General features: G+C 43.2%; 1 protein-coding gene across 3 annotated transcripts in view; it reads left to right on the forward strand.

The window, feature by feature from the left end:
- Positions 1-5,596: 5,596 nt before the first annotated feature.
- Ago4 (argonaute RISC component 4) overlaps positions 5,597-19,057 on the forward strand; it is a 40,649-nt gene continuing 27,188 nt past the window's right edge. The window contains exons 1-3 of one of the 3 annotated variants that reach the window (XM_038333647.1): positions 5,597-5,823; positions 15,684-15,849; positions 17,645-17,765. In XM_038333647.1, coding sequence (XP_038189575.1) covers positions 5,805-5,823; positions 15,684-15,849; positions 17,645-17,765 — 306 coding nt within the window. In that variant the 5' untranslated portion in view covers positions 5,597-5,804. Of the gene's footprint in view, positions 5,824-6,398; positions 6,480-8,152; positions 8,276-15,683; positions 15,850-17,644; positions 17,766-19,057 lie in introns of those variants that run through there. The other 2 variants (XM_038333648.1, XM_038333645.1) reach the window with 2 other exon arrangements.

Genomic DNA, 19,057 nt, shown 5'->3' on the forward strand with positions numbered 1-19,057 from the left:
AAACCACCCCAAGATAAATAAATGTGGTTAAATAAACCCCACATTTTTTTATGTCTATGTGCCCGTGTCTGTGTAAGTGTATGTCAAATGCCAGTGGATGCCTGCAGAGGCCAGAAGAGGGTGTTTTATTCCCTGGAGCTAAAGTTACAGATGATTGTGAACCAGCTGACAGCTGACACATGGAAGCTGGAACTGAACTCTGGTTCTCTGGAAGAATAACAAATGCTCTTAATTGCTGAGCCATCTCTCCATCTGCTGTAAACAAGTTTTTAAGATGTAGTATATTCATACAATAAAATATTTGCTATAAAACCAGTGATATACTGATACATACTACAACACAGATGAATTTTGAAAATATGATAAGTGCCCAGCAGCAGTAGTGGTGCACGCCTTTAATCCTAGCACTTGGGAGGCAGAAGCAGGTGGATCTCTATGAGCTTGAGGCCAGCCTTGTTTTCAAAGCTAGTCCCAGGACATCCAGGGCTATTACACAAAGAAATTCTGTCTCAAAAAACAAAACAAAACAAAAAATATGATGAGCTAAAGAAATCAGATATAAAAAGTCACACATTGTATGATTTTGTTTATACAGAATGTCCAGAAAATGTGAAAATCCACAGAGACAAAGGTAGATTTATAGTTTTCAGGGGCTGTATGGAGGACTGGAGAGTGAGTAACTCTAAGCCTTCTTTGGGGGTGATGAGAACATTCTGGAGTTCTATAATAGAGGCGTGCGCCACCACTGCCTGGCTTGAGGTGATGCTTTCGACCAAACACCAAGTACCTCTCTTTGAGTGGCTCAGGTGCAGAATGTGTAAACATGTTTAGTCCCTGAGGGCTCTGTTCTCTCTTACACTGAGCTGAGATCATGAACGCACTGTCTCTCAAGGGACAATCTCAGCAGCTCAACAGAGAGACTGCATTATGCGTTTTGGCTGGAGAAGGACGAGGAACAAGAGGTAGCCATTATTGGGCATAGACTCAATAGATTCCAGACACACAACAGCACATATTGGACTTAGAGGATTCAGCTTCCTCTTTGAGCAGGTGAGGGGACGTGCCCAAGGTACTTAGAGTTCATTAGTTATAGGATGGGAACTGGAGCCCAGACTCATCTGATGAAAACAAATCTGCACTCAGAGAAGCTGACACTTTGCCCAGAGAGTCTCATCTAGATTCTGACCCCAACACTCTACCATTTCTAGCTTCCACCATTCACATACTCACTGTTTACTCATTGGTTCATTCCAGAAGCTCCACCCCCCGAGGCAAAGGGACCTCCACAGAAGCAAGTACGAGGGAGCCACCACTGAGAGAGCAGGCCCTAGCCAGAGACCTCTGTGGTACGGGGCTCATCAGCGACCTATGAGGGAGCATGCCCGAGCCGGAGCACCATTAGGTCATATTTTAAAAACCTGTACTCCACAAAATTGGAAAACTTAAAAGAAAATGGACAATTTTCTGGATACAAATACTTAACAAAATTAAGTCAAGACCAGATAAGCAAATTAAATAGACCTATAACTGCTAAAAAAAAAAAAATAAATAAACAGTCATCAAAAGTCTCCCAACCAAAAACAAACAAAAAACAAAAACAAAACAAAAAACCAACAACCAGGGCCAGATGGTTTCAGCATAGAATTCTACAAGATTTTAAAAAAGAACTAATACCAATACTCTTTAAATTGTTCCACACAAGAGAAACAGAAGGAACATTGCCAAACTCTTTTTATGAGGTTACAATTACCCTGATACCCATTCTACACAAAGACATTACTAAGAAAGAGAGTTACAGACCAATCTCACTCATGGACATTGGTGCAAAAATACTCAATAAAATACTGGCAAACCAAATCCAAGAACACATCAGAAAAAGCATCCACTATGACCAAGTAGGCTTCATCCCAGAGGTGCAGGGATGATGGTTCAACATATGAAAATCTGTCAATGTAATCCACCATATAAACTAACTGAAAAAAAAACCCACAGAATTATCTCATTAGATGCTGAAAAAGCCTTTGACAAAATATAACATCTGTTCATGATAAAGGTCTTGCAGAGAGCAGGAACACAAGGAGCATACCTAAACATAATAAAGACAATATACAGCAAGCCAACAGCCAACATCAAACTAAATGGAGAGGAACTCAAAGTGATCCCACTTTGAAATCAGGAACAAGATAAGTTTGTCCACTCTCTCCATATCTATTCAATACAGTTCTTGAAGTTCTAGCTAGAGCAATAAGACAACAAAAGGAGATCAAGGGGATACAAGTCGGAAAAGAAGAAGTCAAACTCTCACTATTTGCTGATGATATGAGAGTTTACATAAGTGACCCCAAAAATTCTACCAAGGAACTTCTACAGCTCATAAACACCTTCAGTAATGTAGCAGGATACAAGATTAACTCGAAAAAATCAGTAGCCCTCCTTTACACAGATGATAAATGGGCTGAGAAAGAAATCAGAGAAACATCACCCTTCACAATAACAAAATAACATAAAATATCTTGGAGTAACTCTAACCAAACAAGTGGAAGACTTGTATGACAAGAGCTTTAAATCTTTGAAGAAGACACTGGAAAATGGAAAGATCTCCCATGCTTTTGGGTAGGCAGAATTAACACAGTAAAAATGGCAATTTTATCAAAAGCAATTACAGATTCAATGCAATGCCCATCAAGATCCCAGGAAAATTCTTCACAGACCTCAAAAGAACAATACTCAACTCCATATGGAAAATCAAAAACCCAGGGTAGCCAAAACAATCCTGTACAATAAAGGAACTTCTGGAGGCATCACAATCCCTGACTTCAAGCTCTACTACAGAGCTACAGTATTGAAAACAGCCTGGTATTGGCATAAAAACAGACAGGAAGACCAATGGAACTGAATTGAAGACCCAGATATCAATCCATACACCTACAAAAACCCGATTTTTGACAAAGAAGCAAAAAATATAAAATGGAAAAAAGAAAGCATATTTAACAAGTGGTGCTGGCATAACTGGATATCAACATGTAGAAGAATGAAAATAGATCCATATCTATCACCATGCACAAAACTCAAGTCCAAATGGATTAAAGACCTCAACATAAAACCAACCACACTGAACCTTATAGAAGAGAAAGTGGGAAGTACACTTGAACGCATTGGCACAGGAAACCACTTCCTAAATACAACCCCAGTAGCACAGACACTGAGAGCAACAATTAATAAATGGGACCTCCTGAAACTGAGAAGTTTCTGTAAAGCAAAAGACATGGTCAACAAGACAAAAAGACAGCCTACAGAATGGGAAAAGATCTTCACCAACCCCACATCATGGATCTAATTTACATGGGAAGTAGAAAAAGACAAGATCTCCAGGCCTGGATTGGGATACAAGCAATAGATGAGTTGATTGCATCACTGAAGAGGCCCTAGAGTGATGAGCAGGGGACAAGAGGACTCAATAGCAAAAAAATAATAATTCAGGTATTGGCAACAGAGGAAAATTCTCTACCCACCTCCTTCCTGGAATTGTGTGAGGTATGGCAAGGGGGGGGGGTGAGCAGCCACTGTCAGAGAGATCTGAAGGGGAAGTGGTATTGAGGCACAGCTTCTCAACCACAACAGGAAGCAGAGGGTCGGCTTCCTGAACTGAGACACAGGGTATTTATGACTACAGAACTGCATTAGGAAGGGTTACTCGGAAGAGGGTAAAGCGTGCCTCAGAGGGAGTGAGTTTAAGAATGGAATGGAGATCATGGAGTCGCCAATGAAAACAAGGCTGAGCTATCTGAGGGGATGCAACACTGCAGTCCTGACCGGAACCGCACATTTCACGCTCTGGTTTCTAAGCTAAAGAGAACACTCTTTTCAGATGGAGAGAACAAGTGCTAGTCAGGGAAGGGTCCACGAATACGAAGATAGAAATGTAGATTCCAGAAATAGGAAAGTAAAAATAAAGAAATATGAAGTTGTAAGCTTAGGCGAATGAGAGCAGGCTGTCAGCAGCTTTCTCAGCAGCCTAAGGATCAACTATTATCAGTGAGTTACTTTGCTTTACAACCCACAGCTCCGTCTGCAAGGCTGAGGCGGCCCTCTGCAAACTGAGGGACAGCTTTTAGATAACGCCCGTCCCCCGCCCCCGCCACTCATGACCAGAAATTGATGTGAGCTGAGTTAGCTTTAAAATGATGGGATGTACCTGACTTTTTGTTGTCCTTTTTCCCTTGCCCTTCCCTGCTACACAAAACTGGCGGTATCAGGGGAGTGTAGAGCTTTGGTAAACACCATCAGAAAGTGCCAGAAGAAGACAATGGGCTAAATACAAACACTAGTTTAACAACAACAACAAAACAAAACAAAACAAAAACCTCTGTTAATGGAAATTGCAAAACTCAGTTATCTCCTTCCACCCCATTGGCCCTGGGGATCGAACTCAGGTTGTCAGGGTATAAAGTAAAGCACCTTTACCCACCGAGCATTCTTCCTCATAAGAAGCAGTTAGGGGCTGTAGTTTAGCGGTTAAGGGCACTTGTTGCTCTCGCAGAGGACCCAGGTTCGATTCCTGGCTCCTACGGAGCTCACACTATCTCTGCCTCCGGTTCCATGGGATCCGATGCGGTCTTCTGGCCTCCGAAGGCACAAATACATATATGCAGGCGAAACACTTATACACATAAAACAAAAATAAATCTAAAAATAGGAGCTACCAAGGGAAGGTCGTGTGATCACACAGGAAGACAAACATCTACAACCAAAGGAGAAAAATCTCAGAAGAAGCCTCGAGTATTCATGCCTTGATCTGATTAGGATTTCAGTCTCCAAAGCCGAGAGAAAATGCATTTCCATTATACTAAGCTACACAGTCTGTGGTACTCAATGGCGGCCCTAGCAAACTAGAACCAGGGTGTTGTGCCTTTCAAACTAGTGGGCCGCGCTGCCCCATTCAGTTGACTAGACTCCCCAAGGTCCGGTGTTAACTGGAAGCCCTGACTGGAACCCTTAAGGATATTGGACCTGCTGCCTTGGATACGTGCTGCCTTGGTGTGGGCCGCTGCGAAGGCTTGGTGACATGATGACCACTTGGGACCCAGAACCTCACCCCTTTCCCTGCACAAGGAAGGAAGGTGACTGACGGTGTGTGCCGTGTTGGGTGAAGGAATGAATGAAGGGCGGCTGTGCCTGAGGTATCCAGGGGTGAGAGGAAGAGGCCATCTGTGGCGGGGAGAGAGGTGCCCGAGGAGGCGAGTCTCAGGACGCAGAGGAGGACTGTTGCCTGTGGGACAGCAAGGACTAGACTCCAGCGGCTTTGAGAGGAGGAGCGGCCGCCGGGCGAGCGGGCGAGCGGGCGAGCGGGCGAGCGGGCGAGCGGGCGAGCGGGCGAGCGGGCGAGCGGGCAGGCGGGCGCGCGTCCGTCCCAGCCGCACCCCGCCCCCTGCCCCAGGCCGGCTCGCTGGACCCCACGCACTGCGGGGCCGCGCACGCCCCCTTCGCCGGCCGGGACCCCGGGTGCGCGCGCCCGGCGCCCCCCCATCCCCGCCCGGCGGGCGCGCGCCGCCTCCCGCTCCCGCTCCAGCTGGCGGCGGTGGCGGGGATTGTTTTTGTTGTCGCTGAGGCCGGAAGAGCCTTGAGAGAGCCGGGTCCCGGCACCCCGGCCGGGCGCCGCCGCCGCCCCCTGCCCAGCGCCCGCGTCTTCGCGGCGCCGCCTCAGCGCCAATATTCCGGAGAGCAAGCGTTACACGGCGGCGGCGGCGGCGGGGCCCGGAGCGGGAGGCGCCGGGGACCGGAGCGAGGCGGCCCCCGTCGCCGCCATGGAGGCGCTGGGACCCGGTGAGGAGCGCGCTCAGGCCGGGGCCGGGACCCGGGGCTCGGGAGGGGCGGACAGAGCGGCGGAAGGGACTGTCGCTGCCCCGCCGCCGCTCGCGGGGACCCGGATGCGGGTTGCCAGGCCCCGGGAAGGAAGGGACCCCATGCCCTCGTCCCCGGGGGCGGGGACCGCGCCCCAGCTGAAGACGCTGGGTCTCTTCTAGACCCCTCTAGAGGAGGTCTGAGGGAGGGAGCTCAGGAGATGCCCCGAGTCCGCCGAGGGAGGGCGGACCGGACCCGACCTCAGAGCTGTCCGCGGTCGCCGTGAGGCCAGCTGGGGCCTCAAAAGGGACCGTGTGTCCGGTGCAGGCGGAGGCCTGGCCCAAACCTGGGAGGCCTCCTACCTTCCACCTAGGGTGTTCTTGGCGTGGGGCCGAATCCCTTTTTTTTTTCTCTGATGAGGAAGAGAGACCCCTTCACCCCCTCCCTGACAGCCAAAGCGGAAAATGTCCATTCTCTGAAGTTTGGTGTCTGTCAGTTTGTCAGTCCCAGAGAGCCGTGGACTAGACCCTGAATGACAGGGGAATTGCCAGCCAGGACTCTCAGCACCATTGAACTGGCTTACGAGTGGTTGTGAGGATCCAGCGAGAAAGTGTTTTTGAAGCTGTGATTCCTTGAGGGTATGAGTGTCCCCTGGTTATCGCTCTTTCTGCCCCAGCCCTAGGAAGCTTTCCAGACTCTCGGGAATGCTCTGCGATTGCAGCCTGGTGCTCCTGTCTCAAGCCCCAACAGGTTGCTAATGACTTGGCTAAGTAGGACAAGGTTTAGGGGCAGTGAGGAATTAATTTTCATATTCAACCCTTGTCTATATAGTGGACTTAGTTGTATGCTTTTTAAGTACATAGAAAACTAGATTTATTTTTTTGAATTTGGAAACTGCAGGTTTGTTTACTTGGAACATGTTTACGTAACTGAGTAATTAAACCCTATCTTCATTTGCTGCTTGAAGTTGAAACGGAATTCAAGGCCGGCATATTCAAATTTCATAGACCTTTTAAAAATAAATTGGCTTAGCTGGGCTCGGTGGCATATACTTATAATCCTAACGGTTGGGAGGTGGAGGAGGAAGATCCGGAGTTCAAGGACAGCCCCGGTTTGTTTGAGTGAGTTTGAGGTCAGCCTGGGCTACTTGAGACCCTGTCTATAAACAGATCGGAGCCTGCTGTATTGTTGCATACTTACCATCTCAGCATTTGCGAGACGGAGGAAAAGAATAGCAAGAGCTGGAAGGCAGCTTGGCCTACATAGACTCTGTCCAAAAGAAAATGCCGCATTGGTTAGTTATAGTTATATATGTGATAAACCTCAACGTAGTATGCTAAGCTACTGCAGATGTGTTCCCTTGATAAAAGCAGGCTTATGACTTTAGGACTGTAGATGGAGCGGTGGGGCTGCGTCCCGCCACCCGGCTAGCTTTACCCAAAATAATTACATGGAAACTGTACTTTTTTAAGCACTGCCTGGCCCATTAGTTTCAGCTTCTTATTATCTAATTCTCACATCTTGCTTTAACCCATATTTAATAATCCGTGTAGCACCACGAGGTGGTAGCTTACCAGGAGAGATCTTAACCTGTATCCATCTCAGAGAGGAGAAGCATGGCGACTGCATATGGCGACTGCCTGAAGGGTCTCACCAACTCTGTTTCCTTTCTCCCACAATTCTGTTCTGTCTACTCCACCTACCTAATTTTTTGTCCTCTTAAAGGGCCAAGGCAGTTTTTTTTATTAATCAATGAAAGTAACACATAGACACTCCTCCATCATAGGACTACCAAAGTTCCACTCAAACCTAATATAGTAATTTCATACTTGTATTGCCCCCAGCCCCTGCCTCCATTTTCCCACAACTTAATTCCATTGCACTTCAATTTCCTCTTCTTTAAAACAAGGCTAAGATGTTCTGTAAGACCAACGTGAGAATGAAATGAGACTTGTGTCAGGACTAATACAGATGCCCAACAAATGTTTCTTCTCTTCCCTCCCATGAGTAACTTAGAATTGAAGCAACTGTTGCAGTTATTTACTGATACAGAGACTATGTAACTATGTGTACAAGCTCTGTGTCATGAAAAGAATCAACATGGTGAAGTAAGGAACTGCCCAGGACACCAGCTACCCACCCTCTGGTTTTAGTTTTTGCCGGTCTGAGGACTAGCAATTTTCTTAGAACTGCTCAATCTGTAGAGAACGAGTATTCATTAATCTTATTTAAAAGACACCGATGATTAAGTGAAAATTTTACATAGATCTTCTCTGCTGAGTAATATGTTCCTGTCTGATGAATAGCAGACTCTTGTTTTGGTATCTGACTACCTTGGAAACCTAGTTAGTAACAAGAAATAACAATTGCCTGTTGAACATGGAATCAGAACAAAGGGAGTGGATGGGATGTTGCTTCCAGGCTGTTGTAGAAGGTGAGAAGCACTTTTACTTCCATTAGAGCATGTCTAGGTCTAGTGTGTTGAATCTTTTGAGGGGTGGGGTTTCAAGATAGGGTTTCTCTGTGTGACAGCTCTGGCTGTCCTGGACGCACTCTGTAGACCAGCTGTTCCTGAACTCACAGAGATCCCCCGCCTCTGCCTCCTGAGTGTTGGCATTAAAGGCGCCATCCATCGCCCAACTGTGTTGGATCTTCTGCACCTGAACAATCGCTGGTGGCCTCTTAGTCCTGCTTACCCCTCTGTCACTACCTGGGTTCATCTTCTGTCAGTAACTTAGGAAAGTAGATAACTTTTATCATTCATTTTGGTTATAGCGATTATAACCTTAACTTTTGCATGGTTCTTTTTTGTTTTTTTAAAGTTGTTTGCTTTCTTTGTATGTGTTTTTCGTAGTGCTTGGGATGGAGCCCAGGCCCCATGAATGATAGACACTGCCCTATCACTGAGCTGCTGTCTTGCAGCCCTTTGTAGTGCTTTATAATTTGTAAATACTTTTATATGGGCTGGGGAAATGACTGAGTGGTTAAGAGTACTGGCTGCTCTTCCAGAGGACCTGGGTTCGGTTCCCAGCACCCATATAGTGGCTTGAAACTGAAACTCCAGTTCTAGGAGACCCGAGGTCGCCTTCTAGCCTCCATGGGCAATGCACGTATATGGTACACAGGTATATGTTGATGGAAGTTTCTGTCCCAGCCACTCCTGTGGCTGTTCAGTCCCAAATAAACACACAGAGGCCTATATTAATTATAAACTGTTTGGCCTATTAGCTCAGGCTTAATATTAGTTAGCTATTACAATTTAAGTTAACCCATAATTCTTATCTATGTTTAGCCAAGTGACTTAATACCTTTTCTCAGTAAGGCATTCTCATCTTGCTTCCTCTGTGTCTGGCTTGTAACTGTGTCTCTGCCTTTTCTCTCCCAGAATTCTCATCTGGTCACCCCATTTCTTGCCTGGCTGCTGGCCAATCAATGTTTTATTAAACCTATATGAATGACAGATCTTTATAGTATACAAAACATTATCCCACAGCAGACATACGTGCAGGAAAAGCATCCACACACCTAAAAATAATTTTAAAAAAGAAAATACTTTAATAATTAATAATTATGAGTTCATTTGAGCCAGACCAGATGACTTTTAACTGTAATCCTAGCACTTGGAAGGCTGAAGCAGAGGGATTATTATGAGCCCAAAGCCCAGGCTACTGAGTAAGACCCTATCAAAACCTTATAATCCAACCCACCCAACCAACCAAACAAAGCCTATTAGTTCATTTGGTCCTTTGGGAAGTAGACAAGGCAAGTATGTGTCCTCATTTTATAGAAGAAAAGATGAGGATCAAAGAGTGTAAATGACCACATCAAGACTCAGAGTTCCATGGGGAAGTGAGGAGCAGAGTGTGGGGCGTTTCTTCCCTACTCTAACACCCTCTTTCTTTAAGGATGATCTAACTCATTCTGAGTTAAATCATGAATGTTTTTTTTCAGAAAATGTAATTGTTTTGACTGTCAAAAAGTTGTAGGGTTGCTACCAATATAAAACCAGAATATCTGTGGGCATTAACTATAACCTTTATGCAGCTGTCATTATAATAGTTAACACTTACTGGATGCGTAGCTGTTACAAAGCGCTATGTTGAGCCTTTTTATAGACATCATCTCCAGGAATCCTCACTACAGTATTGCGAGATAGATGTACATATTATCACATACCCCTGTTTTATAGAAGAGGAAGCTGAGATATAAAGTTAAGAGGTAGGCCCAGCGCCATACAGTTAGGAAGTGGTAAGATCAGAACCAAACCTGAACCCAGGTATTTTAGTTCCTGAGGCTTAGGCACTAGGCTTTATTGTTTTACTAGTTTTCCTAACTCAAAGAAATTGGGTTTTGGAATTAAATTTTTAGAGTAGCTCACATAACCTTTCTCTTGTCAAAAAAACAAAACAAAACAAAACAAATAAAGAAAAAAAAAAAGAAACCCCAACAAAACAAAACACAAAACAACCCAAAACCAGCGACATGGGGCTGGAAAGAGATGGCTCAGTGGTGAAGAGCATTCCTTTAGAGGACCTGCGTTCAATCCCCGCACCCACATGGGAGCTAGCAGTCGTCTCTAACTCTAGTTCCAAGGGGACCTGATGCCCTGTGCTGGAAACACACTCACACATATAAAATAAAATACCCCCCCCCCCCAAAAAGAAAAGGAGACATAAAACATTTTACTCTAATTTTTTTGATTCTAAGGATCAGGCCAGGGGATCATCTTGTACTTCCTGTAGGGGCATCCTGTACCAATGAGCCATACTCCCAACCTTCTGTTGAATCGCTGTTATTTCAGAACCTCTGCCTAACCCTTAGTATAGATAATAAAAAAGTCTGTGAAATCTGGGGAAGAAATGGGAGGCCTTGATCCAGATTCATAAGCCACTCATTTGATCAAAGTTTCAGCTACCAAATTCCTCTTATAAAAACAGATTGCTTCTAAGTGTATGTTATGATGATTGCTTAAGTGTGTCTTTTGCAAGGCTGACTTATCTATATGATTTAATTGGGTTGAGTGGTAATTGCCTTATCACACTCAAAATAAATCTTTGTGCATCACAATAGTATTTTTCATGTGTTTTTATATATGCTATGTGCTTTTTCTTTTTTGAAAAACAATTGCCACATTTTGCATATTAGGGCTGAAGTTTCTGTTTTGTTTTTAGCTGGAATTAAAGATTTTCTTCCATATTTATCGAATCTATACAACTTGCTCAGTGAAGAGTTAGGTATCGCGGGAACCATAAAATGGAACTCTAGTTCTTACGAGAATTTATGAGTCTACTATAGAAGATGAAATAATTTGACGACTTACTCCTTTTTTTAAAATATTTATTTATTTGTGTCTACATGTATGCCCGCAAGCCAGAAGAGGGCACTAGACCTCATTACAGATGGTTGTGAGCCACCATGTGGTTGCTGGAATTGAACTCAGGACCTTTGGAAGAACAGGCAGTGCTCTTAACCGCTAAGCCTCTCTCCAGCCTGACTTACTCCTTTTTAAAATTGTGCATGTGTGTGTGCGCATGCACACACGCATGCATGCCTGAATCAATCTGTGACTCTTTTCACCATGTGGTTATAGGGATCAAACTCAAGTTCAGGTGCCTTTACCTGCTGTTCCGTCTTGCTGGTCCACAAGTGATTTCTTATACTTGAGCTAAGTCCTACCTACTGCACAGGGTCTTGTGTATACAGGGGATGGATCTTTCTCAGGAAGTTGCATCTGAGTTACATTTAAAATTTAGGAAGAAAATGAACAAAAATTGAATAATGTGGAGAAATGTTCAGTATCTATTATATTAGTGTATAGTAATTTATCAATACAAATTTCATGAAGATATTTACTGTGGTGTCCTTAAGTGATGTTGGAACAGAGCAGGCAAATATTTCAAAGCTTTTCCTTTTTAGTGAATTGTGTCTGTTTTCAGTGAAATGTTACTTCAGTAAGAGAACTTGTAACTTTCCATTGTAACCACAACCTACTTTGCTCAGTGCCTATTCATAATGGAAAAGATACTTATTTTTTAGGCCAATGTCTACTTGATATTCTCGTTAGAGGGAGATTTGTTAGATAAGTATCTGCAGCTTGTGTCTACAAAATCCTTTCCCAATGAAGGTTAATAGATAGATGTTCTGTTTTGAAATGTGGAATAGGAGTCAAAAGGGAGAAGGAAGACAGGCAGAGAGGAAGGGGAAAGGTGGTAAAATGAGTTGAGTAAGTGATGAGTTATTTTGTTTATTCATGTCATAACTTTTAAGAGAATTAAATATGGCAGTATATTCTGTAGGGCTGGGGAGATGGCTTAGTGGGCGGTACAAGCACAAGGACCTGAGTTTGGATTCCCAGAACCCAGGTAAAAAGCACTTGGCAGAAGTTGAAGGGGCAGAACTTTGGAACTCCTGTTGGCTGTCCAGTCAAGGTGAACCAATGAGCTTTAGGTTCAGTGAGCAGTCTTGTCTCAGAAAGTAAGGTGTAGAGAGCTGGAGAGATGGTTCTCTGGTTAAGAAAACTTGTTGCTATTGTAGAGGACCCAGTTTGGTTTTTCAGCACTCATATGGTTGCTCACAACCATCTGTAACTCCAGTTCCAGGGGGTCTGATGCCCATCTCTGATGTCCATAGGCACCAGGCAGTCATGTGGTAAATCATACATATACACAGGCAAAATATTTATACACATAAAAAATAAAATAAATATATCTTTAAAGAGTAAGGTGGAGATTGATAGATGAGAATACCTGATGTTGACCTCTGGCCTTCATGCATGCACACATGGGTATGTAACATGTAACACATGCACATGTGCACACACACACGGGTGTGTGCATGTATATATATTGATATATAAATATTTATATGTATATATTAAATTTTTTTAAATGAGCTCTTCTGTGTGGCATATACAGGCCTCCAATTTGCAACGCTCCTGCTTTTTCCTCCTGAATACTGAGAACACAGGCATGTAGTTTCTTTTAAAAAAAATTAATTCCTTTTACATACCAACCACAGTTTCCCCTCCCTCCCCTCTTCCCCCTTTTCCCTCCTCTTCCCACCCATCCATACCTCAGAAAGGGTAAGGCCTCCCCGTGGGGAATCAGCAAAGCCTGGCACATTCAGTTGAGGCAGGACCAAGCCTTCCTGCCCCACATCAAGGCTGAACAATGCAGCCCACCATATGAAATGGGCTTCAGAAAGCCAGCCCATATAGGCATGTAATCTTGTGAGTTGTGATTGGAGAGCTTCTGACTGGGTACTATTGGTATTTTGTCCTGGATGAGTCCTGCTCGTGGGTGATGGTAGCACTCCTGGCTGTGCACACTACAATGTCTTTAGATATCTGCCTAATGTTCAGGTCAAGAACCACTGTTTTAGACCAATGATTTTGAGGGCTGGGGCCCTAATACTGAGTACATAATGTAGATTAGGTACATACATAGTAAATGAATTGGGTTCTTTGGTTTTTTAAGACAGGTGTAGCCCTAGATGTTCACACACTTGCTCTATAGACCAGGCTGACCTTGAACTCAGAGATCCTCCTGCCTGTCTCCTGAATTCTGGGATTAAAGGTGTCTGCCACTACCATCTGGTTTTCAATCAAGTTCTTGTTTGTTTGTTTTAACATTTTGTTTTTATTTTGTGTTTTTGAGACAGGTTCTCAGTGTAATAGCCCTAGCTATCCTGGAACTAGCTCTTGTAGACATTTTTAATGATTTATTTATTCTTATTTTATGTGCATTGGTGTTTTGCCTGTATGTATGTCTGTGTGAAGGTGTCAGATCCCTTGGAACTGGAGTTACAGACAAAGTGAGCTTCCATGTAGGTGTTGGTAATTGAACCTGGGTCCTCTGGAAGAGCAGCCAGTGTTGTTAGCTGCTGAGTCATCTCTTCAGTCCTTGGCTTGGTTTGGTTTTAATTTTTTTTTTTGGAGAGGCCACTCTGGAGCCCAGGCATGACTGGTACTCACTCTGTAGCTCAGGCTAGCCTTGATGACAGTCTTTTGAGTGTTAGAATTACAGGTGTGTATCCCACCCCTGGCTAAATTGTCACAGTTCTAAGAATAGCAGATTATAGATTAGAAATTATATCATAGTTGGTATTGTTTTGGTTTGATACTTTAAAAAAAGTGACTTGATAAACTGCTGTTTAATCTGCTGTTTGTATGGCATATAACCATGCAGGGCTGTTTGTAGGGAGTTAATGACTGTTCTGCAAATACAAGGGCTCTTGATGGCCCTAGAGTTTAGAGATTATTTCTTTTTATTTATTTATTTATGTGGTAGTAGTGATTGAAGCTGAACTTTGTACAAACTAACCAGTACTATCACTGCGTTACATCTCTATCTTTTTTTACTTTGTTTTGTTTAAACCCAGGATTAGGTAAGTGCTCTACCACCGAGCTACATAATGGTTTCATTATGTCTGTTTTTGTTTCCTTTATTTACTTCTTGAGACAGAGTCTCACTGTGTAGTTCTGGCTGTCCTTGAACTCACAGAAGTCCTTCTGCTTCTCTCTTCTAAGTGTCAGAATTAAAGGTTCTCACCCATCTCACCCAGCTCCTGGCTTTATTTTTTATTAATACTATTTTTTTAATTTTATCAATTCATTTGTATAAGTGTCTTGCCTCTATGTATGTCTGTGCTTCATGTGCATGCCTGGTGCCCACAGAGGCCAGGAGAGGGCATCAGACCACCTTGAACTAGAGTTACAGATGGTTGTGCACTGCCATGTGAATTTTAGGAATCAAATTCAAGTCCTGTAAAAGAGCAGTCAGTGCTCTAAACAGCTAAACTATCTCTCTAGTCCCCTAATTATTTTAATGCATTCAGTGTGTGTGTGTGTGTGTGTGTGTGTGTGTGTGTGTGTGTGTGTGTGTAATACATCTTGACAGTAAAGTCAGTTCCTTCTTTTGACTACATGGGTCCTGGGCATCAAAATGAGGTTGTCAGGCTTGGCAGCAGAGTTTTTATTTACTGAGCCATCTCACCAGTACTATTGTTAATTTTTTTGAGACAGGGTTCTGCCTTTAAGCTCTTAATTTTCCTCCCTTAGCATCTTGGGTGCTAGGATTACAGGTGTGTATCACCATGTGACCATGCCTGGCTACATGTTATGTTTAAATGTATATAATTTTGTAAACCTCTGTATGAGATCAATTAATTATAACTGTCTAACTTTGATGTCCCTTATGTTAAAAATAATAACATGGTTCGTTCGTTCTTTCCTTCCTTCCTTCCTTCCTTCCTTCCTTCCTTCCTTCCTTCCTTCCTTCCTTCCTTCCTTCTTTCTGATACAGGGTTTCTCTGTAGCTTTTGGAGCCTGTCCTAGAACTTGCTCTGTAGACCAGGTTGGCCTCGAGCTCACAGAGATCTGCCTGAGGGCCCCCTCTGCCTCCTGAGTGCTGGGATTAGAGGTGTGAGCCACCACTGCCTGGCCAACATGCCTATTTCTAAGTACCTAGAAATCTAGATAAGTTTAGTATATTTAACACCTTGATTTAAAAAAAAATGTGTGTGAGTATTTTGCCAGCAGGTTTGTACCACAAGTGTGCCTGGTGCCCATGAAGGCCTGAAGAAGACATCGAATTCTCTAGAACTAGGGTTACCAACTGTTGTGAGCTGCCATGTGTGTGCTGGGAATTGAACCCAAGTCCTCTGGAAAAGCAACCAGTGCTCTTAACCTCTGACCCATCTTCCCATCCCCAGAGATCTCAGATTTTTATATCAGAACATGTTCAGCAATTAATAAGATCTCAATAATTGTAACTGTCATTATGATGAAGGGAATATTCTCTTCATTGCCAAATAATGCAATATATGTCTTTCACTCTCTTTAGGACCTCCAGCCAGCCTTTTCCAGCCACCTCGGCGTCCTGGCCTTGGAACTGTTGGGAAGCCAATTCGACTGTTAGCCAATCATTTTCAGGTTCAGATCCCTAAAATAGATGTGTATCACTATGATGTGGATATTAAACCAGAAAAACGGCCCCGTAGAGTCAACAGGTAAGGATTAGAAAGAGTAGATGTCTGTATATCTAAGTACATATAATTCACAAAGTTTATCAGTCTCTCAGCAAGTGGGCATTATTTTACCCTAGTAATAAGTGTATGTGGGATCCTCTTTGGGTTTTGTGGCAACTCAGCTGGATATATTATTGCTCTATCAATAAATACATGTTGTTTGATAAAGTGAATATGTCATTGGTCATCATCAATCCAAGGTCACAGAAGTTTATAACTAGAGAAGAAGACATTAGTTAGTACTATATGGGAAGTAGAACTATCTGGAGATTCAGATTTTATCACTTCTTACATGATAGTGTAATGATGTAAGAATTGTCTTAGAGTATTCATTAAAAAAGAAGAAGAAGGAGGAGGAGAAGGAGAAGGAGAAGAAGAAGCTCCAGGAGAAGCCTTGCTTACTTCTAGCATTATCCAAGTGGGGTTCTGATGAGGTGACATGTGTTTTGTTGTCACGTTATCAACATGAAGTCATCCTGTATCAAAAGCGCACATACACTCACTTCCCTGTCTCCTGCTTCCATGTGGTCATCTCTCTGCCTCCTATACTAAGATTCTTGCTTTGCTAGCAGTGCTTCTCCTGCCAAGTAAGCTATTTGGTGATCCTTAGGGGGTGTTTTGGTTGTGGTTTATTCTTTCTTTTTTATACTCCAATAATTTTGGTTCAGTGTTGTGTAAGGTGGGGTATAACTGAGATCAATCATAATAGACCTGCTAATAATAGCTACTTTTAATCCGTTCAACAAACATTATATTCTGTATTGACTTGTTTGTTTGATTATTTATTTATTTTGAGATAGGGTCTCTTATAGCCCAGGCTGGCTTTGAATTCCTGATACTTTTGTCTCTACCTCCCAAGTACTGTAATTGCAGGCATGTATCCCATACTCAGTATTTGTTTGTTCTTTTGAGATGGGGTCTTAATATATAGTCCAGACTAGCATTGATTTACAGTGTCCTTGAATTCAGATCTTCAGCCTTAACCTTCTAAGTGAGAACATGTGTTTGAAATGTGTGTATGTGTGTGTGTGTTTATCCATGAAGACCAGAAAAAGGTGTCAGATTCCTATGATGCTAGAGGTACAGGCAGTTATGAGCTTCCTGACATGTGTACTGGGAACCAAACCTTAACTACTCTTCACTGCTTAGTTACCTCTTCGGCCCCAGAATTTGCTAGACATGCTAAATTTATGGTTATGATGTTTATTAGATGTATAGAATATGTGAAATTGGATTCAGGAGAGATGTGTATTGGAGATAGGCATTTGAGAGTTGTGAGCATTGTTGGGATTATTGGTAAAGCTGTGATACTGAATGAGACCCATGTAGGAAGTGAACATAAGACTCCAAACAGCCCCGAGGACTGGGGTTATGGCTGTAGGCCGCCATACCTGGCTCAGCACAAACTGGATTGAGTGCTCAGAGTGTCGCAGGTATTATTCTATGACGTTGTATCAGAGAATTGTTGCCTTTCAGCTCGAATTACAATCTTTCAGTAACTCAGCAGAGTTATTTTTTGAGACTGGGTCTCATGTAGTCTATGCTGGTCTCAAACTCAATATTTAGCCATTTGAACTTCTCAATCTCCTGCTTTTACCTTCCCAGTGTTGGGACTACAGATAAGTTATTTTTTTTTTTTTTCATTGCTTGAGTCAGCTTTGTGGCATCGACTTTTTTCTAGTGGCCCCACACAGAGTTTGGATAAAAGCATGATGACACGTTGCTTTCTGTTGATCACTTCTCAAAGCTAACTGCCACTGTCCTTATTACTGTTAAGGGAGGTGGTAGACACTATGGTACGACACTTCAAGATGCAGATATTTGGGGATCGGCAGCCTGGCTATGATGGCAAAAGAAACATGTACACAGCACATCCACTGCCAATTGGACGCGATAGGGTAAGTGTTAACAGCAAGGAACTCTAGGTTTTAGTACCTACTCCAGATGACCCAATACTCTCCTTTCTGGTCACTCTTCAATTCTTTTATTTGGTTATTGATTGTGGGGAGGCATACGCAAACCACAGTGCATGTGAGTTGGTTGTCTCCATCCTCCATGTCAGGCTTGTGGGCAAGCACCTTTTCTCACTGAGCCATTTGCCAACTTCCTCCTCTCCTGCTCTCCCTTTTCTTACTATGGGACTTGAACTCAGGGCTGCACAACTGCTGAGTCGTTGCTCTACTGCTGAGCTACACTCACAGTCTCCTTCACTTCAGTTCTTAGAGTTGTTTTTCATTGTGATGCTAGATCGATTGCACTTCCCACAATGATTGCCTCTTAGCTAGCTGAAAATGAAAGATGAGAGGAGCACTGGGGCACACTGACTCTGTCATCTCCAGACAGTCTGCATTTTCACACTGTACCTGAATAGAACAGTGGGGTTTTATTACTTCATTTATGAAAATGATACCACAATACTTTCCTTTTCTTTCTCTTTCTCTCTTTCTTTCCCTTCTTTCTTTCTTTCTTTCTTTTCTTTTTTTCTTTTTGCAGACAGGATTTCTTTATGTATCTTTGGTTGTCCTGGAACTCACTCTATAGACCAGGCTGGCCTCAAACTCACAGAAATCCGCCTACTTCTGCCACCTGAATGCTGGGATTAAAGACATGTGCTACCATGCCCGGCCACAGCATTTTCTTAAACATTTATTTTAATAGTAAAAACAGTGCCAAGTATGGTAGAACACATCTTTAATCCCAGCACTCAGGAGACAAAGGCAGGTATAGATCCGTGAGTTCCAAGCCAGTGTGGTCTACCTAGAAAGTTCCAGGTCAGCCAGGATACATAGTGAGACAACTTAGTTAAAAACAAACAAACCAAAAACAAAGAGGAAAAAAGTATTTTTTTAAAATTACGTGTTTTGTTGGGTAGTGGTGGCACATGCCTTTAATCCCAGCACTTGGGAGCTAGAGGCAGGTGGACCTCTGTGAGTTCGAGGCCAGTCTACAAAATGAGTTTCAGGAAAACCAGGGTTGTTACACAGAAAAGCTGTTTCCAAAAAAGCATGTGTGTGTGTGTGTGTGTGTGTGTGTGTGTGTGTGTGTGTGTGTGTGTGTGTGTATAATGTTTTCATTACTTTTATGCACAAGATTGTGTGTCAGTTTGTGCACATGTGACCACAAGGTCAGAAGAAGGCATCAGGTTTCCTGGAGGTAGAGTTATAGGGTATTGTAAACCCTTAGTATTCTA

The sequence above is a fragment of the Arvicola amphibius genome, chromosome 6 (genome assembly GCF_903992535.2).
Source record: "Arvicola amphibius chromosome 6, mArvAmp1.2, whole genome shotgun sequence".
NCBI classification, from domain to species: domain Eukaryota; kingdom Metazoa; phylum Chordata; class Mammalia; order Rodentia; family Cricetidae; genus Arvicola; species Arvicola amphibius.